The sequence below is a fragment of the Dreissena polymorpha genome, chromosome 3 (genome assembly GCF_020536995.1).
Source record: "Dreissena polymorpha isolate Duluth1 chromosome 3, UMN_Dpol_1.0, whole genome shotgun sequence".
Taxonomy (NCBI): domain Eukaryota; kingdom Metazoa; phylum Mollusca; class Bivalvia; order Myida; family Dreissenidae; genus Dreissena; species Dreissena polymorpha.
Window position 1 is genome coordinate 102,254,101 of NC_068357.1, and position 26,837 is coordinate 102,280,937.

Below are 26,837 nucleotides of genomic sequence, written 5' to 3' on the forward strand. Positions count from 1 at the left end.
AGGTGAAGGTGAAGGTCATCCTTCAAGGTCAAATGTCAAATATAAAGCGTCTGTCTGTCTGTCCAAAAACTTTAACATTAGCAATAACTTTTTCAATATTGGTGTGCATGCGTATCTCATAGAGCTGCACATATTGATTGGTAAAAGGTCAATGTCATCCTTCAAGGTCAAGGTCAAAGGTCAAATTTTGCAATATTGAAGATAGCAACTCCATATTCGGCATGGACAACAACAAACACAGCTCTTGTTTAATATATTTTCTGCACATTTCTTAAAAAAAACTTACATCAATACACGATTTTCTTCGTTAATTCAATCATTCCTGACAGACTTGTGTACATATTTCGCTTACATTTTGACGCGCGTAGGTAGGACCGCATTACCGTTTCCGAAATGTGTATTCATACTATTGCCTTCGAGGAACTTATCTGATGTTTGACGGAAAGGGCCGAAAATGTGCGAGTGTGGGTCAAGTTCCCCACAGGTACTACTTTCCCGTTCCCCCAATTTTTTTTCCGTACCCAAAATTGTTCGTACCCAATTTTTTTTTCATCCCCAATTTTTTGTTCGTACCCAAAAAAATTTCGGTCCCAATTTTTTGGTTCCCAAATATTTTTTCGTACCCAAATTTGTTTTCATACCCAAATGTTTTTTTCGTACCAACATACACAATTGTGGTGATTGTGGTGCTGTAGATAAACTTAACTTGATGCTTTTATATCCATCCTCTCAAAAGCATCGTCACACCAGTACTGTCAGTACTTTGATTAAAAGTATCATGCCGCTAGTTAACTGTTCGATTCTTTGTCAAATGTTTATTAAAAATGGATTCTGCGAATCAACATTTAATTTCTTACACGATTATTTGGAAGCAAAAACCCACGTCTTTAACTCAATTTAAGCATATATATCTGACATGTAAACACTGAGATAACTTTACTAACAATGTATCTTTAATCAACGCTTTTAGTAGAAAAAAACACGGAATGCCCGTGTTAACATCGAGAGTTAAAATATTGCAGTGACCGATGCACTAGAAATTCTGGAAAAATAAAGTCTCATTTTCTATTCTTAGCTATAACTTAGTGATTTGTTGTTAGATTTTCTAAAGAACAACATATTAAAGTGGTTGATAACATTGTGAAAGACAGAATGAGAAAGTATCGATACGTTTTGTATGAGGTTTCCTTAGTGCAGTGCTCCTAGTACATGCTCTTCTCACCTATGCGACCTCGGTTCACCATACCGGACAGTTGGTTAAATTGCAGCTAAAGCAGGATGCAAGTATATTGGCCTCGATGATGACGGTAGAATAATTATATTGCGTCGTGCAAAATGAACATTAACATGCAAGCTTAACAGTTTATTTTCTAGGAAAACAGCAACAATGCATCGTACCTTCTGGAATAAAAAGGCATGTCATAAACATAGATCTATTACAGATATTTTACTTTTAATACACACATACCCATCGACACATACGTGATCACGCGCAATTTGAAGGCGTAAACACAAGCTCGTTTGTGCATACCTGACCTTCTTTAATGCTCTGACCCTTAAACATGTCGCTGACTTTGTCATATTATTTTTTTTTATAAATACGTGTTGTTTAGTTAATAGCATGGTAGCATCCACTTTAAAACAATATTTAAGACACAGCTGAAATATTTTAATACGCCTCCAGGTTTGGTTTCTTCCAATTTACCATTCATTAAACAATAATTATACGCCTAACATTTCGAACATCATTACCGGGTACCTCAACAATAACAGTATTTTGATGGTAATACACACGTTATTTTTTATGGTAACTAAACACACGTTATTTTTGATGGTAACTATACACACGCTTTTTTGTATGTTAATTATACACACGTTATGTTGGTCAAACGAGAGCGGTTTTACTATTTTCACAACAATGCGAATGTTTCATATCTTAGCAATATTCATCTGCTCACATATAGATCTAATCATCATTTCTTTTTTAAAGACAAAAACTAGTGTGAAGCATTGAATCCCACAAGCATTTAAACAGACTGATGAAATCATCTGACAAATTACACCATTTTTCCGTCTCAATACACCTTAGTTATGTTGTTTTTTTCTTTCTTTTTGGCAAAAAATGAACAAGCGCGGGGCGATTAATAAAGATGAACAAGCGCGGGGCGACTAATGATGATCTTTGTAAAATTCTAAAATGAAAATTAATATTTGCCTTGCGTGACCTTGGAAAATTGTATGTGTATAAATTATATGTGAAACTCTGAATAACATTCTGAACAGTATTTTAACATATACAGTTATTAATAATGTATTACCAAGACATCGCTGTTTTTTTTAAAGATATTAAACACTTTGAATATCATTGAATTTTAAACATACACGTTTTTCTTTCTCTATAGTTAGTTTCAAAATTCCGACTCCATACGTATCCCCGACCGGTGCATATTTGGATCATGTCTACCAGCCCTGTAAACATTGCCGCCCCTAAAATTATCTTCTCCTTGTCCGCTATCGTTATTATAGGGCGGTGGCCGCTCCTTCTGGTCGCCCCTGTTATCCTCACCGCTTGAGGCGCTATCATCGTCCATGTCAGACGGCGTCACGTCCTTCCGGCCTCTTACCATGTACCAGACGCCGAGGCCGCCACCGGTTACGACGACAGAGCCGAGCGCGCCCACGGTGCCGGCCAGTAGTTCACTTCCGGTGTGTTGTTCCTCCACGTCGACAGATTCCCCGTCGATATCACAAGTGCACTTTGGTACTACTCGACACTGAAATAAAATATGCGTATTGATATAAGGAATCTAATTGTTTTTGTTTACAAAAAATCAAACAAAACAAATGAAATATGATCGCAAGCGAATTTTAAACAATATCATAGCCGTATACGATAATTTTATTAATCTTATTTTAATTGTGCTTTTGTTTTTAATATTTCATAGCGTTCATATTATTCTTGTATTTATGAGCGCAACATAGAAATGCGTGTCTAAATGTATTTATTTTGCAATAAAAAAGTAGCCGTTTACCGGTTGCTTGTTTATTGTTTAATGAAAAAATACGGGTTCTATAGGAATGATAGTTAGATTCTACATATGTGAAATAAATGACAAAGATTTAAGTATTTCATAACATTTTCTATTAAAATGTATATAGCACTTAACACCTTTACAATGGAAGTCCACTGATTAATAACTTAAAATTTAAATATTTAATGTAAAAACAAGTTCTACAAAAACTTAAGTACCTGCTGTGCATTTGAAACAGCGATTAAAACCGCACAAGTCAGTGCTATCAGACGTAAATTCCACCACATTTTTGTTCTGTTAATATTTGATATTTTTCGTTTTGTGTTTAATGTTCGCGAAGAAATATCTAAAACCAAAATGCTCTAAATTATGTATCTAGTCATCTGATGTTAGTATTCACCCGGTTTAGCCCTCGTGATTGCGCTAGACAGAAAGATCTATTTCTACAGATTATTACGCTTAAGTCCGTAATCCGACGTCGATCGCCGGCCGAAATGAGGCGCTTTGAGCAATACGTAGCTTATTGAAGGCACGCTAGGATTTGTACCGACGAAAGATAATACGCACTGTGTGACTTATTACAAGAACAAAATGATAATATTAAGACCTTGTATCAAAATGTACGACCGGCGGTTGTCTGAAAGAATTTTCAATTTTACTGCAGTATCGCTGATTAAGTTAATCATTCAAAATTACATTTCTAACATTGTTTATTAAACTGTAATCAAACATGAATGTAAGACGACATACCAATTTTCGCATATTTCAAATTGGGATGTACATGAATAAACCCAGCGCCCATTATTTATTTTCTTTTGAATTCAGATCGGGACATTGTTTGAACAATATAAATAAATATAATATATACTAGATTGTGGCCTTAAGCAAAGGCTTAATAACTCAGTGGTCATAGTGCCTGTCCAGTAATACATGAGGTCGTGGATTCGAACCCAACTGCGGACTGTTAAACCTGGAATTATTATAAATATTGTATTTTTATATGTTTGTTCTTTCAACAAAAATGGAAGTTCAATGATTATCACTGACTTAAAGTGTAAAAAGCAGAGTGGACTTGAAAATCGAAATTCGAACATGGTCAACAAGATCACTGTTAACATGTTTGACATTTTAATATTTACCTCTGTTAAGATACGTTTAACAATTTTGGCACAAAATCAATTATATTGACAAGAAAATCATTAAAGGTGATAAGCAGACAAAACCAGTAGCATAACATATTGTACTTAGTTCAGAATGAATTCTCAAAGGGGAAAAATAATACTAAAAACCTTTTATAAGAACAATAATGAAGTCTAAATAAGGAGCTCGATAAAACTTAACGTTTTCAGACAGCGACAGAGAACATGTTTTCAGTGCTTTTATTGCTTTATATCGAATGAACTATTCAAAAACAAGCAAAATCAAACCAAACAGTAAACAGTAAATTTCAGAGAGATTAACCCAAACTCAACTACAACTACAAAAACACTTTATTTAAACAACGTTCATTTAGCGAATAAAAACCAAAACACTGTCCATTTGTCAGCGTTGCGAGATATTGATGATTAGATAGTATAAACTAATTACATACTCAGAGTGCGGACAAATTGATTTTCTGTCGTATCGTTAGTATAACAGTAACCTTAATTTGATTCGCCCAGTAGTATTTCTCCGGTGGATGATAAACTTGTCATAGTTAAACATCGCAAGGTTCGTCATTTAATCCTCACGGTCAACATAAAAAAGATACCTACCGATTTTTCTGTGCTATATAACTTTGTGTTTGGCAGTTGTCCAAAGCCAGTGATTTAAATAGTTCGAAGGTAACCCGATACTAGTTTACTTCACGTCTCGTGTCTGACTTTAATTCAAGACCACATTCGGCAGCGTTTTTTAATCAATGCAACGCTTAAATTATATTTACTTCGATAATAATACTTTACTCCGTTTTACTGCAATTACATTGAAACTCTGTTATTTCTAACTGTCAAGTTCGGTCACCACGAAATTCGATGGAAAATAGAATAACATATGAACAGTGTAAACTTGGTTACGAGTTACGTTATAATTTTGGGTACGCTATTAAAGGTCGCTGGTAGTATCTGTCGTTCTTTACCCTAAACACATTGATAAATTTGTATTACTCAAAAAGGTATAAATTCAAAGTGAACACCATCTATGTTGATGCCACTAGTAAGGCAAGTCGTTATTATTTTGTGTCGCATTTGTGTAAATCTGCATTTTAAAGACGAAAGAAAAATCTTAATCTACTGAATATTTAAAAACAGCATGTATTTTCTTATTTGCATTTGCGGTTATTTGAATTAAACAAAAATGCCAGAGATAGCGAGTAAAGTATTCAAATCTTCGTTCTTAAATAAATCAGGTATTGAATATTTATAGCTTATATCCGATGTTCATGCCGTTAACGTTCAATATTTGATAGAAGGTAATACACTATAAATAATCCCTAAATGCGTTTTAAAACCAGATCAACAAATTTTCATGTTATCCAGAGGAAGTAGGCGGAATTGTAGATATTATATTTTAATAATGCAACGGGTGTAGCGTCTCTTTTCTGCGCTATATATTTGGTGTCTGTTTAATACAAAAGACGACTTTATCATTTGACAGCTTTAATCTCAGTTTGAAAATACATAGGCATTTTTTGTTTCCCTTTCCCAAATCATAAGAAATATTACTACATTTTTACTTCTGTAGTTGACCGGTATTATGTATTTTATGAAATGCATATTCTTCTTCTTAATTTATTAAGCTTTCGATCAGCTAATTTATTAAATACTCTTGTCTTTAAACAAGTTAAACAAATGAAATTCGTTATTGTATTCCTATTTCTTGTTGAACTTCTTATGATGCAAGGCGTCGCATCCGAAAACTGGTCTTATTCCTCGTGGACCGCTACAAACGATACTGCGTACATGCACAGTCTGGTTAGGAACTACCATGCTATTGAGACCACCAACCCTTGCGTGACTTTATAGCTGACAAAGTTGCTTTTGACCAGACTTCTGACCAGACTAGGGGGATGCTGCCCTGCTCGAATGTGCCGTAAGACACGGTTAGAATTTTAGTGCAATAACGTAATAACTAATGCCTCAGTTACAAATAATCCGGTCACCGGCCGATGTGTCCGATCTTAAGGCATCGTGAAGACTGGACACGTCGAAGCCTTCCGCCGTACGATGAGTGACACAGGTTAATACCTTAGTCACATATAGAGACCGATTACCGTCCGATCAGCGGGCGACTTATTTTTCGCTCATCGAGCTGGCGCCCGGCCGGGGATAACGGTTAATTTTGTAGCATCGTGCGGCATCCGGATTAATTTTAAGTCTCACTTATAAATTTACCCGCCGTCGGGGACGGGAAGAAATCGAGTTGAGATATAAAAAAAGACCGGATGATCAACGCACGGTTATTGTCCGGCGATCGCAGACAAAGATGTATTAGTAAAGTATGCGAGCAGATATCAGTCATACTGGTATTGTGGTATCTGCAAATAGGTATCAGTCATACTGGTATTGTGGTATCTGCAAATAGATATCAGTCATACTGGTATTGTGGTATCATGCTATGGCTGCGTACTCGTGTGTGGTGAATGTTTATAATATGGATGGGAATTTCCACCAGTGCATGCATGCTGTTAAGGTTCATGTAGAGGCTTCATTTTGAAAAATGTGGGACCCCAAGCATTGAACTCAAATTTGACTAAAGGAAGAGTGCCACATTGAAAATGTATACATATATGTTTTTCCTTCAAACTGCTACCAATTTTGTACATCAACGTATCATACCATCCACAAAATCAATCAAAATACAAAGCGATTTTAACACTAAAATATACATTATTTTCAAAAATCTGAATCATGTTTATTCCACGTATTTCGGCGGAAAATTATATAACTAGTGAATAATATCGACATTGACGAGGGCAAGTTACGCTTAAATAGTAAAACAAGTTTACATATCTAGAAATATCAAAACTCGAACACATGTCATTTCATCACCATGGGGGCAGCCATTTGTAAATTCATAACATAGAAAGAAACATGCTAAAAACTAACTCATCGCCTAATTGACATTCCAAACGGTTGACGATGACAAATGCATTGGATTGTAATCTTTCCGTTGATGTTTGCAAACTGCACGATCAGACCTCATAAACACTCAAAAGAATAACTATGTAAGAAGCATTTCACCAATGTTTACAATTGTTGTCGAATCACCATACTTATATTATTGCGCATAAAATAGTACGCTTACAGACTGACAGAAAGATCGATACGTAACTCCGTTAAATTCATCACGGTATACTATTCTATTGATAATATATAATAACACATCGCTTTAACAATCTAAAAGGAGAAATAATTCTTTTAAACAAAGTTTTTAATAACGAAAGTGAAAACAACGGAAGTTAGATGGATATTCTGTGAGATGCACTTCGGCTCCAGAAAAAACAATACAAATAAACTAAAAAAGACGTGTGGGGGACAATTTTCAGCTGGAAAATATTTGAAATAGGGTAAGTGATGATATCTCTACGTGGTCATTTCTGTTATTGAGTGCGATCTCTTGCTGATTAATGTTAATAGTTGTTTTACTAGTTGCGAACCAACTGTCAAAATATGTTTGTGTTTTCTCAGGTATGTGTATACACATACCCGGTTTTCTCACAACTGCACGTGGTTTCGACCGATTTGTTTTGCACGTTTTTCTACGGAGCACAGCGAGGGCCACGCTTTCAAAATGGGTAGAAGTAATCGAAATATAAAATCAATCGGTTTGCCAATTTCTTTATAATTCTTTACAATTTTATATGTCGTCTGCAATCTATTTCAATTTTAGATGGTTTAAATTTGCAATTTGGTTGAGAGGTAAATAACAAAATTGTTAAGCCTTTGAAGAAGAATTGTGACTCTTACTATCCACCATACCTGGATTTTTAAAAAGAAGTTACGTTTTAGTTATTTTTAGAACTTTGTTTAGGAAATTTATCCAAAATAGGCAGTTGAATAAAAACTCATTTGTTGTTTTATGACAATAATTTTCTGTGAAATGTTGCTAACTTGACCTTGTATATGTATATAGCTTTGTATTTATTCAACTTAAGGTAGTGCATATCCTTCCTAACTTTAGATTGAGATTTTGTAAATTAGTGTAAAAATGTATTGGTTTTAAACCAAAATATGAATAAAGCACACAAATATTGAATGTCAATGTGTTTATGTTATTCTATCCGTCTTTAGCTTTAAAATGATATATAGTTTGACCATATTGTACCACATTGAATGAAGAAAAACCAAAGCGAATTTTTAATGAATTTTATCCCCCCCCCCCATGAACCTTAAATGACTAACTACTGTCAATGCTTTCTGATACTTGATAGTTGCATTTTGCCTGGTTACATTTGCTGTGCAAGCACTCCACCCGATTGTCACGTAATGATAAATATATAATTACTTCATATATATGTATTTACTTCGCGTGTGTGTTATTGGCAACTGCAGTTCAACTTTTGGAATTTGTATTAGTGCTAATTTTAACGGCGTTCTTTGTTTTACTATGCGCATTTGGCTATGTTGCTACTGAATTTAACTAGCTGTTAATATCTTTGTGGATCTATATTACTTCTTAAGTCGATTGCTAGTGCGTCTCTGATTTAGAATTAGTCTCTTCGGTTTTGCATACACCGCCATTATAAATAGTACACGTTACAAAAAGGGGAACCAGTATTAAAAACCTAATTCCAGCGCAAATGAGAGCGTAAATTACTATTGCCGGGAGATCACTCTCAACATCAAAATCAAAATTATCGGTATCAATCGTGATATATAAACTATCTCTGGAATCCTCCGTAAAAGGCGGAGAAGTGTAAAAAACTTACCCGTCTTCATCATGCCTGTTGTTTTGCTTGGTATGTTTAAAATCACTCTCTCGACACTTTACTCCTATAGTAATCGCTTTGAGAAAAATGATGCCCAGGTAAGTTCTACTTTTTGTGATTTTTTAACACTATAACAGGAACTTAAAAGCTTAACGTGTCTCTGTTGTAAAATATATCGCATGGGATTTGATTTGGTGTGGCTTTCACATCGCGTCAGTAGTTCATTTATATTGCGATGTCCTGGCTCATTAGTGATAGAGGTAGGTCTCTAGCCTAAACAACTTGGGTAGGACGGTGGTCCAGGGATATAGCCTCGGGATACGAAAGTTATTGGTTCGAGTCCCGTGAAGAGCGGGGCAGCCTATTTATCTCTAATTACTGCCAACACCATTTTCAATTGTTACAGACAGCTACCGGTATGTAGCACAGATATATATTAAGATCAACATAAAATGGCATATATAGATAAGAGTCACAAATTGATATCAGGGTGCGATACCCTAGCTCTTTCTATGAAATGTCTATGAACTTTGTTGGTTCTTGATCATGCTCTGTGTAAAGCATAGATACATGGGTTACCATCTGGGTTTCATAAAAGCTCACCTCTAGTTTGGTTGGAAACATGGAAATCTTAAAAACCCACTGCCCTGACCGGGATTTGATTCTTAGACTTTTGGATTGGTGGTCAAGAGTAACATCATTGAACCACAATGCATCAATCAACAGCAGACACAAGTAGGCCTTCTGGTTAGGTATCCAGGTGGCAGAATAGAGAGTGATAGTATAAATTTGGAGAATTTATTTCACAATTGTAACACTCTATTTAATAAATGATTTCCTTTATCATTTTTCTTTAATGCTTTGGCTTTTTAGGACACACCTATTTATATTAATTCATAATAATTGCCAGAATTAATAGTCAATAAGTAAATCTACAAATGCAATATTTAACATTTGATAATGCAGTAACATATCACTTTGTTATGGCCACACATTTATATTGTTATGAGAAAACTTGGTCAAGTGCGTAAAGTGTTGTCCCAGATTAATGAGGCTAATCAGGAACGACACTTTCCGCCTAATGAAAATTTGTAAGAAAAGACCTCCTTTAAACGAAAAAAACATAAAAGCGGGAAGTGTCACCTTAATTAGCCTGTGCAGACTGCGCAAGCTAATCTGGGCAGACATTACGCACATGCATTAAGCTGTGTTTTCCCAGAATGAGGCTAATTTATTTATTCTCAATTCACTTTGTTTGCATAAATGGTATGCTCTTGAATAAGCATATTTTGTTTTGCATAGAATTGTGGTTATTAGGGAATGTTCCTGGTCAAGAAACACTTCCCTAGCCTAGTAGTGGTTTGCAATTCAGGGATCGTGACTTAATGTACTGATGCTGCAATATAGCTGAAAATAAATGTTGAAAATAACATTAAATCTCTATACACATATAGAGTTGTAGCTGTATGATTTTTTTTGTGTGTAACATTCTATCTTTATCAGTTTCTTTTCAGTGACGAGTAGCAAGTAATGCAAATGAAAGATCTGTGTCGCCGTAGGTTGCTGCATAAAGCACAATGCATAGACAACCAAAGAACGATGGATTAATTGACTCAAGCTGAAGAGGTTTTAATGTTAAGTGTGGTTCAGTTATATTGCGATCCTCTCATTGGTGATGGGGGAAGATCCTTATCACTATACAACTAGATCAATTGCTTGGGTAGAACGATGGTCCACGGAAATTGCCTCTGCCTCGGGAAACGAAAGTTTTTGGTTCAAATTCCGTGATGAGCGAGACAACATTTTTTATCTCTGCTTACTGCCAACCACTTTTTCGAGTTTTAAAGGCATATATGAAGCACAGTCTGCACCTGGATACCTAACCAGGGCCTACTGGATAGGTATCCAGGTGGCAGAAGAGAGATTGATTAGTATAAGTTTGAAGAACTTATGTCACAATTAATATATTATCTGGCTAATTATGTGAAATATAATGATGTATGGCTAATTATCCCCACGCTTTTTGAAAAAAAGGTGGGGATATTGTGGTTATCTCCGCCGTCCGTCCGTCCGTCTGTCTGTCTGTCTGTCTGTCCGTCCGTCCTGGCCACTATCTCCTCCTACACTAAAAGCACTAGAACCTTGAAACTTACACACATGGTAGCTATGAGCATATGTGCGACCCTGCACTATTTGGAATTTTGATCTGACCCCTGGGTCAAAAGTTATAGCGGTTGGGGTGGGGCCGCGTCAGAAATTATCACTCATTTTTTTAGGTTATTTTACATTTACTTCTTTATTTCTGCACCGATTCACTTCAAATTGATACTGGACCTCTCTTATGACAATACGGTCAATCTCAACCATGCATGGCCCCATTCCCAACCCTGGGACGCCCCGCCCACATAGGCCACACCCACCAAAAATTTCCATTTACTATAATTTTTTCATTTCTACACGGATTCACTTCAAATTGATACTGAACTTTTGTTATGACATTAGGGTCAATCTCAACTATGCATGGCCCCAATCCCAACCCTGGGGCGCCCGCCCACATAGGCCACACCCACCAAAAAATTCCATTTACTATAATTTTTTCATTTCTACACGGATTCACTTCAAATTGATACTGAACTTCTCTTATGACATTAGGGTCAATCTCAACTATGCATGGCCCCATAACCAACCCTGGGGCCCCGCCCACATAGACCACACCCACCCAAAATTGCCTTTACTATAATTTCTTCATTTCTACACCGATTCACTTCAAATTGATATTGAACTTCTCTTATGACAATACAGTCAATCTCAACTATGCATGGCCCCATTACCAACCCTGGGGCGCCCCGCCCACATAGACCACACCCACCCAAAATTGCCTTTTACTATAATTTCTTCATTTCTACACCGATTCACTTCAAATTGATACTGAACCTCTCTTATGACAATACGGTCAATCTCAACTATGCATGGCCCCATTACCAACCCTGGGGCCCCGCCCACATAGACCACACCCGCCCAAAATTGCCTTTTACTATAATTTCTTCATTTCTACACCGATTCACTTCAAATTGATACTGAACTTCTCTTATGACAATACGGTCAATCTCAACTATGCATGGCACAATTACCAACCCTGGGGCGCCCTGCCCACATATGTCACACCCACCCAAAATTGCCTTTTACTATAACTTCTTCATTTCTACACCAATTCACTTCTAATTGATGATGAACTTCTCTTATGACAATACGGTCAATCTCAGCTATGCATGGCCCCATTACCAACCCTGGGGCACACCTAGGTCAAACATTCGGCGTGGGGATACGCGTCGGCCTCTGCCGCGCCATTTCTAGTTCCTGATTATAAATTAGTATTCAAACTGTCAAGAAGCATACATTTTAAGCTTATGGTTCCTATTGTGTGGAGTATACTCAGTTCATTTGTTATTTTAGACTGAAATAATGAGGAACTATACCACATGTGTTAAAATTTGAGCAAGTGCATTTAGTGAGTAAACCAGTCAAATATTGTTTCTTTGTCCCTTTAACATGACTAAAAGACTTTGAAGACATGAGTAAATTAGTCATGTTCTCGCGTAAGTGTGAATGCCATCAAAAACCCATATATCTGCTGTGTTATTACAGGTCCGGACTGTGTCCAATGTTGCTTGCCAAGGTTCTAAACATGCGTTCAGGGCGATGTTGATCTTCTGAAATGTTACACCAATTCCTTGGTGTCGTTTAGGGGGCTCCATCCAGCAATCACTACAATGGTGGATTCGGGACACCCTTTATGACCAACGTGAGTGCATATCTTGAATGTGTTTTTGTTACTAAAGTTAATGAGGTTTTATCATGACATTGCGGCATTGTGTGAGGATCTCTGGTCACCTAAATAGGCATACCACTGCAAATAGCAGAACATCAGCATCCAGCTATTCTTGTGAAAACAATAATGTTACAATGCATCTATAGACTAGCCATTAATCATTTTAAGAACGATTCCTCTACTATTAGTGCTTCTGATTTTGAATTTTCTTGTAGTTTTATGGTTTATTTCCCTTTAGTAGTTTTATTATGGCGAAGAATCCACAGGTGCTTCTTATTGTATCACATTTCAAACAAATTATAAACAATATATACCAGCATGTTATCTTTGAGATTTTGATCACACAAAATGTCTAAAGCAAAAATTTATTTAGAAGCTCATGCAAAAATGGGTCTTAGGACATATCAGCGCGGTGCTGCAGACATGCCTTTGCCATCCGTATACTCTGGTAAGGAGTCATAATGTCCGCTTATGAGACCACGAAACCTTGCGTGACTTTATGGCAGACAGGTAGGAATATGCGCAAGCTGGTCTGGAGCTTTTCTGGTCGCATCTGTTGAAGTTAGATTACAAGACCAATTTCGCACGACACGGCTCATGAACATTAATTTTCAACATTGTAGGACCTGGGTCTTGCTCAAAACGCAGTGACGGCAGTGAAGTCACCGACACCATATGGGTCTCTTTCTCATCAGATGTACTGCATCATGCTTAATCAGGGGTTTGGTTGAAAAGACTTTTCGCCTGCTTTTAAATTATTGCAAGATTAGAACAAGCAGAAGACATGATAAATAGCATCATTATGTACTATTATAATTTCCTAATTGTAAACACTAAAAATCATGTGAATACATTAATGATCGTTTATTAGAAAACTATTGTAAATTTATGATTCAAGAAATTTGAAAAATTATTTAAAATGAATTTTTATATAGATTATACAATACTTTTTAAGCTTGAGGTAATTATTTTGTAAAAAAACAACAATAACCTTTCCTTAGATATAACTTAAAATAGTAATGTTGATATTTACCTAGTGGAATATGTTTTTTTTGTTATAACAAACTTTTGTTCTGCCAGAAACATCTTAAGATAAATAATATTTTGATGTAATTTTCACACAATAGAAAGGGTGTTGCAGCAGATAACCAGACATCATACTGTGTGTCACCGGTTGTTACATCAGTATGAGTTTGTGTTTATTTTGTATGTACCAAAATATTTTGAAGGAGTCGAAGAGGTACCGTAATTTACTATCTTGATAACTAAAAACGTGCATTTTAAGACAGAGCTGTACATGACAGTGCCCGCTTGAATTCAAAAGTCAACATTTTGTTTGCGTGATAGGTTGTGTTTTGAAAAAGCATTTTGAAATACATATACCTTTCAAAAGATGCAAATGGAAATGTTGTTGATGGTAGTTGTTGTTGAATTTAATATAAATTGCTATGAATGGAATAGTGAGAACTGTATGTGCTTCTTTAGTATGGTATTGTTTATAATAAATACATGTTTAATTTATCATCTAGTGTGTTTAGCCTTTGCATGAAATGCCAATTGTGTTTTTGTTTTGGAAACATAAATGCATCTTGCTTTTAAACAATTATTAGATTTTTAATAAATTGCAAACCACTATTTCTGCTCTGCATTGGATATATTCCTTAATTTAAGGGGCATTGCTTTAACCTTTTAAGTCTGGCTCTGGGAAAATGGGAATTAATAAATTTGCTCAAAATGTTTTCTCAGATTAGCCTGTACCGTCAGCACAGGCTTATCAGGGACAACACTTTCCGCCAGAGACTTTTTTCTCGAAAAATTCCATTAAAGCGTTAAGTTCATCACTGATTAGCCATGATTAACACTTGACACACATGCATTAAAACCCATTTTCCCAGACCGAGGCTCAATTATGTTGTTGCTGTTTGTCTTGTAATGAATGTAGATGAAGCCATCCATCATGAAATAGCGTGTCAAATTAACCTAAATACTGAATAACCCTTTTTACAAGTTTATTAGAAAATATATGTATTACATGGCATACTAGTTAAATAAATATAGTAGGATGAGACACACATTACATAAGCATCATCTGAACACAAAATGATCCCTCTGGTCCTGTTCCTTGTGCATCCCACACATACTGCTTATGACTAGACATATGCAACTTTACCATGATCATACAATTGTTTTCAAAACAATCTATACACTGATGCAATTTAAGTTAAAAACCAACATATACATGTGAGGTTGCACTACTGTCTGCTTATATGTAAATGCCTGCATGCACAATAAATAAACTGATTTATATTTGTTAATTTCATATACTACATCATGGTTATATATTTTTTGTGCAAAATAAATGCAATAAATCCGCAAATAAATTAATACCTGTCATTTTCTTCGCCCAATGTTCTTTTTACACATGTTAACATCTTTCATGTTAACTCATTTTTGGTAGCAAATTATATTGCAGGTAGTGTGCACCTATTACTTATAAAAGACATAGAACAAGTGTGGAAAAGCGCATAACCTCATTACATGCTAGAATTCAGGGTCCTGTCTTAACAAAGATCTTACGACACTTTTTTGTTATGACTGAATATTCAGCTTTCAACAGAATGGTCCTAAAATAAAGGACATGTGAATATTGAAAGGACATTAGTACAATTGACACTTGCTCTTGGAAAATGGGGTTTAATGCATGTTCCTGAAGCGTCGTCGCAGATTAACTTGTTCGGTCCGCACAGGCTAATTAAGGAAGAAGACACTTTCTGGTTTAACGAGATTTTTCGTTAAAAGAAAGTATTTTCAATAAGAAAATCCAGTCTATGCCGAAAGTGGTGTCCCAGATTAGCATGCGTGGACCACATAAGCTAATCTGGGACGACACTTCACATGCGTGGACCACATAAGCTAATCTGGGACGACACTTCACACAAATGCGTGGGCCACATAAGCTAATCTGGGACGACACTTCACACAAATGCGTGGACCACATAAGCTAATCTGGGACGACACTTCACATGTGTGGACCACATAAGCTAATCTGGGACGACACTTCACAAAATGTGTGGACCACATAAGCTAATCTGGGACGACACTTCACACAAATGCGTGGACCACATAAGCTAATCTGGGACGACACTTCACACAAATGCGTGGACCACATAAGCTTATCTGGGACGACACTTCACATGTGTGGACCACATAAGCTAATCTCGGACGACACATCACACAAATGTGTGGACCACATAAGCTAATCCGGGACGACACTTTACACAAATGTGTGGACCACATAAGCTAATCTGGGACGACACTTCACACAAATGTGTGGACCACATAAGCTAATCTGGGACGACAATTCACACAAATTTGTGGACCACATAAGCTAATCTGGGACGACACTTCACACAAATGTGAGGACCACATAAGCTAATCTGGGACGACACTTCACACAAATGTATGGACCACATAAGCTAATCTGGGACGACACTTCACAAAAATGCAAAAAGTTATTTTCCCCATAACGCGGCTCAATTTGACTGAATACCAGATCTATTATACCACTTCGGATACTGGATACAAAGAAGCAACAATCCTTTGCAATAAAAGACATAGCACACTCTATTATCATTAACAGAACATTTAGACTGGTTCCTCATGGGTTTTCTTAGGCTGCTTGTAGCTCCAGTTGAGCTTATTCACCTCTGTACTGGTGTCTCTCCCGGGTCTCGTCTAGCTCCGTCATTTAGACTGGTTCCTCATGGGTTTTATTAGGCTGCTTGTAGCTCCAGTTGAGCTTATTCACCTCTGTACTGGTGTCTCTCCCGGGTCTCGTCTAGCTCCGTCATTTAGACTGGTTCTTCATGGGTATTCTTAGGCTGCTTGTAGCTCCAGTTGAGCTTATTCACCTCTTTACTGGTGTCAGTCCCGGATTTTGTCTAGCTCCGTCATTTAGACTGGTTCTTCATGGGTTTTCTTAGGCTGCTTGTACCTCAAGTTGAGCTTATTCACCTCTGTACTGGTGTCTTTCCCGGGTCTCGTCTAGCTCCGTCGTTTAGACTGATTCTTCATGGGTTTTCTTAGGCTGCTTGTAGCTCAAATTGAGCTTATTCACCTCTGTACGGGTGTCTCTCCCGGGTCTCGTCTAGCTCCGTCATTTAGACTGGTTCTTCATGGGTTTTCTTATGCTGCTTGTAGCTCAAGTTGAGCTTAGTCACCTCTGTACGGGTGTGTCTCCCGGGTCTCGTCTAGCTCCGTCATTTAGACTGGTTCTTCATGGGTTTTCTTAGGCTGCTTGTAGCTCCCGTTGAGCTTATTCACCTCTGTACTGGTGTCTCTCCCGGGTCTCGTCTAGCTCCGTCATTTAGACTGGTTCTTCATGGGTTTTCTTAGGCTGATTGTAGCTCCAGTTGAGCTTATTCACCTCTGTACTGGTGTCTCTCCCGGGTCTCGTCTAGCTCCGTCATTTAGACTGGTTCCCCATGGGTTTTCTTAAGCTGCTTGTTGCTCCAGTTGAGCTTATTCACCTCTGTACTGGTGTCTCTCCCGGGTCTCGTCTAGCTCCGTCATTTAGACTGGTTCTTCATGGGTATTCTTAGGCTGCTTGTAGCTTAAGTTGAGCTTATTCACCTCTGTACTGGTGTCACTCCCGGGTCTCGTCTAGCTCCGTCATTTAGACTGGTTCTTCATGGGTTTTCTTAGGCTGCTTGTAGCTCAAATTGAGCTTATTCACCTCTGTACTGGTGTCTCTCCCGGGTCTCGTCAAGCTCCGTCATTTAGACTGTTTCTTCATGGGTTTTCTTAGGCTGCTTGTAGCTCCATTTGAGCTTATTCACCTCTGTACTGGTGTCTCTCCCGGGTCTCGTCTAGCTCCGTCATTTAGACTGGTTCTTCATGGGTTTTCTTAGGCTGCTTGTTGCTCCACTTGAGCTTATTCACCTCTGTACTGGTGTCACTCCCGGGTCTCGTCTAGCTCCGTCATTTAGACTGGTTCTTCATGGGTTTTCTTAGGCTGCTTGTAGCTCCAGTTGAGCTTATTCACCTCTGTACTGGTGTCTCTCCCGGGTCTCGTCTAGCTCCGTCATTGAGACTGGTTCTTCATGGGTTTTCTTATGCTGCTTGTAGCTCCAATTGAGCTTATTCACCTCTGTACTGGTGTCTCTCCCGGGTCTCGTCTAGCTCCGTCATTTAGACTGGTTCTTCATGGGTATTCTTAGGCTGCTTGTAGCTCCAGTTAAGCTTATTCACCTCTGTACTGGTATCACTCCCGGATCTCGTCTAGCTCCGTCATTTAGACTGGTTCTTCATGGGTATTCTTAGGCTGCTTGTAGCTTAAGTTGAGCTTATTCACCTCTGTACTGGTGTCTCTCCCGGGTCTCGTCTAGCTCCGTCATTTAGACTGGTTCTTCATGGGTTTTCTTAGGCTGCTTGTACCTCAAGTTGAGCTTATTCACCTCTGTACTGGTGTCTCTCCCGGGTCTCGTCAAGCTCCGTCATTTAGACTGTTTCTTCATGGGTTTTCTTAGGCTGCTTGTAGCTCAAATTGAGCTTATTCACCTCTGTACGGGTGTCTCTCCCGGGTCTCGTCTAGCTCCGTCATTTAGACTGGTTCTTCATGGGTTTTCTTATGCTGCTTGTAGCTCAAGTTGAGCTTATTCACCTCGGTACGGGTGTGTCTCCCGGGTCTCGTCTAGCTCCGTCATTTAGACTGGTTCTTCATGGGTTTTCTTAGGCTGCTTGTAGCTCCCGTTAAGCTTATTCACCTCTGTACTGGTGTCTCTCCCGGGTCTCGTCTAGCTCCGTCATTTAGACTGGTTCTTCATGGGTTTTCTTAGGCTGATTGTAGCTCCAGTTGAGCTTATTCACCTCTGTACTGGTGTCTCTCCCGAGTCTCGTCTAGCTCCGTCATTTAGACTGGTTCCCCATGGGTTTTCTTAAGCTGCTTGTTGCTCCAGTTGAGCTTATTCACCTCTGTACTGGTGTCACTCCCGGGTCTCGTCTAGCTCCGTCATTTAGACTGGTTCTTCATAGGTTTTCTTAAGCTGCTTGTTGCTCCAGTTGAGCTTATTCACCTCTGTACTGGTGTCACTCCCGGGTCTCGTCTAGCTCCGTCATTTAGACTGGTTCTTCATAGGTATTCTTAGGCTGCTTGTAGCTCAAGTTGAGCTTATTCACCTCTGTACTGGTGTCTCTCCCGGGTCTCGTCTAGCTCCGTCATTTAGACTGGTTCTTCATGGGTTTTCTTAGGCTGCTTGTAGCTCCAGTTGAGCTTATTCACCTCTGTACTGGTGTTTCTCCCGGGTCTCGTCTAGCTCCGTCATTTAAACTGGTTCTTCATGGGTTTTCTTATGCTGCTTGTAGCTCCAGTTGAGCTTATTCACCTCTGTACTGGTGTCTCTCCCGGGTCTCGTCTAGCTCCGTCATTTAGACTGGTTCCTCATGGGTTTTCTTATGCTGCTTGTAGCTCCAGTTGAGCTTATTCACCTCTGTACTGGTGTCTCTCCCGGGTCTCGTCTAGCTCCGTGATTTAGACTGGTTCTTCATGGGTTTTCTTAGGCTGCTTGTAGCTCCAGTTGAGCTTATTCACCTCTGTACTGGTGTCTCTTCGGGTCTCGTCTAGCTCCGTCATTTAGACTGGTTCCTCTTGGGTTTTCTTAGGCTGCTTGTAGCTCCAGTTTAGCTTATTCACCTCTGTACTGGTGTCTCTCCTTGGTCTCGTCTAGCTACGTCATTTAGACTGGTTCCTCATGGGTTTTCTTAGGCTGCTTGTAGCTCCAGTTGAGCTTATTCACCTCTGTACTGGTGTCACTCCCGGGTCTCGTCTAGCTCCGTCAGCAGGTGGTCATTAGTTGTAACCAAGGAGCGGCATTTACAGCAAGGAAGTAAATGCAAAACATTTGTCTTGTTAAGGTTTAAATCATTTAATATTTAGCTTGACTTATGCAGTGGCTTAGGCCTTATTAAGAAACGTTAAGTATATGCAATTGTATAACTTATAATAGTTATTGGCCTCGGCTTAAAGGGCAAAAAAACATTTTAATTATATAACTGATACCAGCAGTTTTACCGATACACATGTTTATGTATATACGGTACTTATGGAATCTGATTTTCTGTTTTGCAGCAATATTTTTACCCAATTGGAAAAAGGACGGGTACACTTGGGAATTTATCGTTTCAATGCAAAAGTGTTTGAAATATCCTAAACTATGGAACTCAAACCAATAACCTTTTTAGAGTTAGCTGCTAAAGGCATTTGTCCTCATCATTAATTATGTAGGGGGTTTCCAGAACAAATTGAAAGTACAGGGGAAGGTCTTGTTAACAATAATTAGGAAGTATTCAATAATAAATTACTTCTTTAAGTTTGCACAGTAAAATAAGATGTATATGCATGAATATTATGAATAAATTTAAATCTTTACATTAAAAAAGAATTAGTGTTGTATAGACTGTAGTTCCGAAATATCTAGCAAAGGCCTCTTTAGTGATGCCTATCTGATTACACCTGGGTAGAATAGTCCAGTGCTGACACTGCCACAGTTCCTGTATTTGCTTGTCCATTCCTCCTGCTTTTACTTTTACTGTCGGGTGCAAAAATTGCCTTCGCAGCCCAAGTGCTACTGACAGATGTTACTGGTGAAGGTGCTTGCATTGTGTTCTCCTGTCACTTGTGTTGACATTCAACAAATCTGCTGCCTGCCTTAAAAGAGCAGCTGCTCTTTGCTGTTGGCTCATGTCTGCAAATGTATTCATGTACATTATTTTTTATTTGGAAAAACAAGTCACTATTATGTAGTATACTGATAGAATCGATAGCTAACAACTGTTATGTAGTCAAATTTTGCACTTGCTGATCTAAGTTTCTATACTTTTTTCACAGAGATAGAATAATATCTGCTTTGATCATCTAAGTACCACCTTTATGGGAAATCTTCATCCCCCATTATCCTACATCTACTAACAACTTGATGTGTTTGTTTGTATGGTGTTTATGCCCGTGTATTTAACTTACATTAATGCAAAAATTCACTTATTTATGCTTCCTTGGTTTCACAAGAACTAGGCTAGGGCTCTGCAGTCGTGTTAGAGGAAACTCCCATGAGAACAAATCAGCGCCGCATGTGAGGATCGAACCCAGGACCCCCGAGTTACAAACCGTAAACATTAACTGGGTCACTGAGCTACACATTATAAAGGCAAAGACAAACAAGATCGATCTACGATTTAAGTCTATAAAAAAAAATCATCACCAAAATGTGTCTGTTTGAAGATGCCTGTTAGGTAACTTTTCAACCCGTACTGTGGTCATCTCAAACCCATATTGGTCAACTTATACCTGTTTTTTTGGTCAACTGGTACCTATCCAAAGTCATCTCGTACCCAATATACAGAAATAGGTGTAAGGTGGTCAACACATATTGATAATAGTATTAAACAGTATCAGAAATATCAACATTTGAAATGACAAAGAGAAACCATAAATTCCGGAAAACATTTTTTTTGTTCGTAAATGAGGTAACTGCGCATACTTATTGTCTCATATTGCTTTCTATTTTAATTATATATGAATCTCTATGCCGTATTGGTGATAAACTAGTAACAAACAATTAAAATGAAGATACGATTTTACCAACCTAGGTACGATTTCATTAGATAAAGACATTGTTACGATGATATCTACGGAAACGTATATGGTACAACCCAATAATGTGGTCATGCCGGAATAATTTATATCGACTTACTGTGAAAAAACATGGTATGTCGACATAGTTTTGTAGCTTTTCCCACCTTAATTTTACTCGTCATAACGACATTAAGTTGAAGTCTCGACGTAAATGTGTCCGGCTTTTCCCGAAAATATATTTGGTCGACATGATCTAAGTCGACAAATCTACATAAATTTTGGCGTCATGCTGTTGTGAAAATGACTTGCCATCATAGTTTTAGTCGACAAGATGAGTTATTTTTTGCGCCATGACACCTTTTTCATATCATGTCGTCATAAAATTTTGACATCATCACATTATTGCAACATTGGTTAATGACTTCCGGGCGTCAAACAGAATTTTAGTTTCTGGTATATTCTTTCGAAACACGCAAGACCTCAGACAGTCCATTTTTACAGCAGGAATGCTTGGTATAAACGTAAAAATAACATACACTGTTTGCAAACAATACATATTGATGTGTTCGTTGGGTTTTATGAGCATTGAGAGAGCTTAAATCTCGATTGATTCATTAAGATATTTCTCTTTAACTAATACATGCAAAACGTGTGTTTAACGACTCACAACTTTTTTATATTGCAGAGTTGTGTCTTAGTGGTACTGATATATGTTGACTCATCGTTAGCTGTACTTTCAAATCAAGAAAGGGATGTTTGGATTTCGCGTTATCACAAACAGGGCTATACGCGTCTGGGTATATGTGGATTCTTGCTTTTCCTACACAACACTGCTCTCAGTTTGAGTCAACTGAAACGTATACTGCGAAGGTTAGGGCTAAAAAGACGCAACGCGTCGTCTCCTCTTCCGGACGTTATACGAGCGATTCGTTTAGTATATAAAAGAGGGATGGCTGAATGTGGTTATAAAACTATATGGAAACTGGTCAACACAATCACAAATGTCAAAGATACCCAAGAAACAACAAGGTGTTATTGAAGGTAATTGATCCTGAGGGTGTTGCTCTTAGGTCTGCACTTCGCCTGCGACGCAGTCTATACCAATAAAGGCCCTAATTTTACTATACACATTGATGGGTATGTTACGCTAACCACTTTTGGAATTGTTATACACGGGGTGGTTGATGGATTTTCCAGATTCTTGTTATGGCTGGAGGCATGTTACTAGTATTCGAATAATGACCATCGAATTATTGCGGGCATCTTTGTTAACTTTGTGAAACGGATTGGTCGCGTTCCACGTCTGGTTCGTGACGATGCAGGGACAGAAAACGTTTAGGTACGGGCTATGCAAATAGCGTGTAGGTTTAATGACAGAGTTTGCATGTCTGGAATGAACAGTTACATGACTGGGAGATCCACTGGTAATCAAAGAATTGAACGTTTTTGGGTAAATTTAAGAGTCAGTTGTACTGTGTTTTGGAGGAACTATTTAAAGAATATGGTAGACAGCGGCTTGCTACGGATTGATGATCCTGTGCATTTAGAATGCTTGAGATTCTGTTTTATACCATTAATACAACATGGTCTGAACTATTTTACCCATCTATGGAATTCTCATCGGATTCGGCAGCAAAGGCACATGGAAGCACCAAATGGGATACCGACGGTAAAGTACTACCAGCCTGAGGCGTATGGAACCCGAGAGTTTTTAATTCGACTTTCTTGCGAATTGGAAACCATTGATCGTATTCAAGAGAGATACTTTGTAAAGGAACCGCAGTTTGGAAGTAAAGATGGCTTCATACCCGTCCTAGAACATGTGTGTGACATGCAGCGGGAGCAACTGCCAACTCCTGTATCGATTGAAAGTGCGACTTTTTTGTTCTTGGCCTTGACTGAAATATTGGATGGTTACTAATTGCATATGCAAAAATATATGCTTAAAAAAGAAAAGTGGTTATATTTTGCAAATTTAATCGTTAAGTTAGTTCAAGTAAGTTTTGTTTTGAATTTTATTTACAATGTATCGATGATCAACAAAAAATTAGCATTCTTGTTATTGGAATTGATCATGAAGTAGTTAAACGATGTTTTTTTTTCTTTGCTAAAATAAATTCACTCATATTGTTGTACACATTTTAAGACATTGCAAACTTGGCAAAAACAGATTAATCATGTTCTTCATTTGATTGTTAGATTGCAAAAGAATGAATGAAACGTCACTTATTGTTTGAAAACATGGCGGTCATTTAGTTATGAAATCCTCGTAAATTGTGGTATGTTCCTTTCTAAATATGGTTCTTTCAAAAGATTTATTAACATTTCATTTCAAACGTCAATATTTTAAACGAAATTACTGTTGTAAATCTTATATTTAATATTTACACGGGCACAAATATATGATATGTTTATTTTGTATTTTCTTACTTGATTTTCTGTTCCTGAAACTCTAGTGTACATGTATATAGTTCATGTTTGAAATAAATGTTCATTCTGCAATTCGATCTGAATTTTTTTTGAATGGTCAAATGATTCGTTTATGAGGAAATGGAAAATTATTAAAATGTGACACAAAATTGGGCTATTTGTAGATCAATTTCAGGACTTGTTAATGTGATCGGTCTATCTTCGTCGTTCGTCAAAATTTTCACTAAAGCGAAATCACCTACTCAGCTGTGTCAATGGCTTCAACCCGGCAAAGTTGGGGCATTGTGTTCGTGAAACACAATGCCCCCTACTTTGCCGGGTTTTACCTTTGACCTTGAAGGATGACCTTGACATTTCACCACTCAAAATGTGCATCTCCATGAGATACGCATGCATGCCAAATATCGAGTTGCTATCTTTAATATGGCAAAATTCGACCCTTTACCTTGAAGGATGACCTTGACTTGTCAACACTCAAAATGTGCAGCTCCATGAGATACACATGCATGCCAAATATCTTCAATATTGCAAAAGTTATGGGCAATTTTAAAGTTTTCGGACGGACGGAAGAACGGACGGACGGACTGACAGACGAACAGACAGACTGACAGTTCGAAAACTATAAGCCACCCTTCAGGGGCATAACAAGTTTAAGTTTTCTGACGGACTGACAGACGCCATATATTTGACATTTGACCTTGAAGGATGATCTTGACCTTCACCTTTCACTACTCAAAATGTGCAGCTTTATGAGATACACATGCATGCAAAATATCAAGTTGCTATCTTCAATATTGAAATAAATATGGCCAATGTTAAAGTTTTCGGACGGACGGATAGACGCCATATATTTGGCATTTGACCTTGAAGGATGACCTTGACCTTCACCGTGTGCCACTCAAATTGTTCAGCTCCTTAAGATACACATGCATGCCAAATATCATGTAGCTATCTTGAATATTGAAAAAGTTATGGCGAATGTTAAAGTTTTCGGACGGACAGACGCCATATACTTGACATTTGACCTTGAAGGATGACATTGACCTTCACTTTTCACCACTAAAATGTTCAGCTCCATGAGATGCACATGTATGACACATATCAAGATGCTATGTTCAATATTGAAAAAGTAATGGCCATTTAAGTTTTCGGACGGACGGACGCACAGACTGACTGACGGACAGTTTTATGCTATATGCCACCCTACCGGGTATATATATATATACTCAACCGGATTATTAATGTGTTATTGAAAGCGAATTATGCATTTGATAGCCAATTATACGTTCAGTCATCATTGTAAATCGACAAAAATGCACGGCGAATATAAAAAGTTACGCTTGACTTTAATGGCATTTTATTTTTCTTGCAGTTGATTACATAATTACAATTGCCCTATGTTTCACTAGTGTACATTATTCTGATTGGCTATGGTATATCATTTGACTGGGCGAGCTGCCTCCACGGAGCGCACGATGAAATCGAGCATCGAGCGTGGGACTACTTGGATTAATTATGCCACGTGCGACATGTACACAGTCGAAAAGGAGGTGCTTACTAAATTCATGCAGGAATAAATCCAAAATTATATTGTCTCTTTGCCAAACCATTGAAAACATATGCACATGCAGACTGATAATTGTAATTACATGTATAAGGATTGAAACACTCATTTCTTCGCGTCATCGATGTAAGTAGGTTAGTTTTGGTATTTAATTCGGCTTAATGCAAATTAGTTCCTCACTAAAAAAATGCACTTTTTCAACTAGAGACAACTAAACGTCTTACATTTAAAAGACCGGAAAGCGCGTTCAAGATTACACTTTAATAGCTGCAGTGATGCATCAAGCATGTACTATAATGGGGAGCATTAAAATACGATTTAATTTCAGATTTAACAAAAGTTGAGCTTCAAATCTTCGCATAGATGCTGATTATTTTAATTATAAATGTCTAATTATAAATATCAAATTTAATAGATGTTTTATAAAACAACATAACAGCTTATAAGTTTCAGTCTGTTCTTCAGTATTTATTCAGAAAAAGTAAGACAAATGAACTAAAGTTAAGGAAATGTCCTTAAACAACAAAAACAAGTAACACAAACAAGAGGCCCTGAATCGCTCACCTGAGAAAATGATATGAAAAGAAAGACGAGTTAAACTCGTGTGCAAAGAATTTAGAAAATTTATATGACAAAGGCTGACTTCAAGTCAAGGTTAAGGTCTTCCAAAGTATTTAATATAAGCATATATAGAAAATTATCCGACCCCTGGTAGACATGGTTTACCCGACCCCCTGGTAGACATGGTTTACCCGACCCCCTGGTAGACATGGTTTACCCGACCCCCTGGTAGACATGGTTTACCCGACCCCCTGGTAGGCATGGTTTACCCGACCCCCTGGTAGACATGGCCCTACTCCCTGGTAGACATGGTTTACCCGACCCCCTGGTAGACATGGCCCGACCCCTTGGTAGACATGGTTCCCGACCCCCTGGTAGACAAGGCCCGAACCCTGGTAAAAATGGCCCGACCCCCTGGTAGACATGGCCCGACCCCCTGGTAGACATGGTTTTTAATACTGATTGACCAGAACTATTTTACAACTCAAAAGTGTCAAGGAAACAAACGTTTTGACCAAAGTTCATGAAGATTGGGCTAAAATTGAAACTTCTAGAGTTTTCACATGTCTGCATTATAAACAAAAAGAGAAACTGCCCCATCCCCTGGCGGCCAATTTCCGCCCCCCCCCCCCTATCAGTACCAATATCGAACTTGTCTGAAAAATCAATAATACCAATTTTCTGACTAAGTTTCATAATGATTGGCAAAAAAAGTGTTCTTAAGCTTTTTTACTACAAAAAAGATATAGAAAATGAACCCATGGTGGCCATGTTTTTGACGGACCAGAACCAGTTTCAAACAAACTATACATATAGAGAAAGTTGCCCCTGCCCCTTAAAGCCATATTTCCCCACCGATCTTGACAATTTTCGTACTCGTCCTA

General features: G+C 37.9%; 2 protein-coding genes across 2 annotated transcripts in view; both read right to left on the reverse strand.

Moving 5' to 3' along the window:
• The window catches only part of LOC127872916 (uncharacterized), a 320,943-nt gene that overhangs the window by 184,930 nt on the left and 109,176 nt on the right, over positions 1-26,837 (reverse strand). The window lies entirely within an intron of this gene.
• LOC127872920 (uncharacterized) lies at positions 1,351-3,562 on the reverse strand. The gene is made up of 2 exons (XM_052416459.1): positions 3,251-3,562; positions 1,351-2,774 (listed from the first exon to the last, which is right to left on the reverse strand). The coding sequence occupies exons 1-2, from the start codon at positions 3,317-3,319 to the stop codon at positions 2,409-2,411; spliced, it is 435 nt and encodes a 144-aa protein (XP_052272419.1). The 5' UTR covers positions 3,320-3,562; the 3' UTR covers positions 1,351-2,408.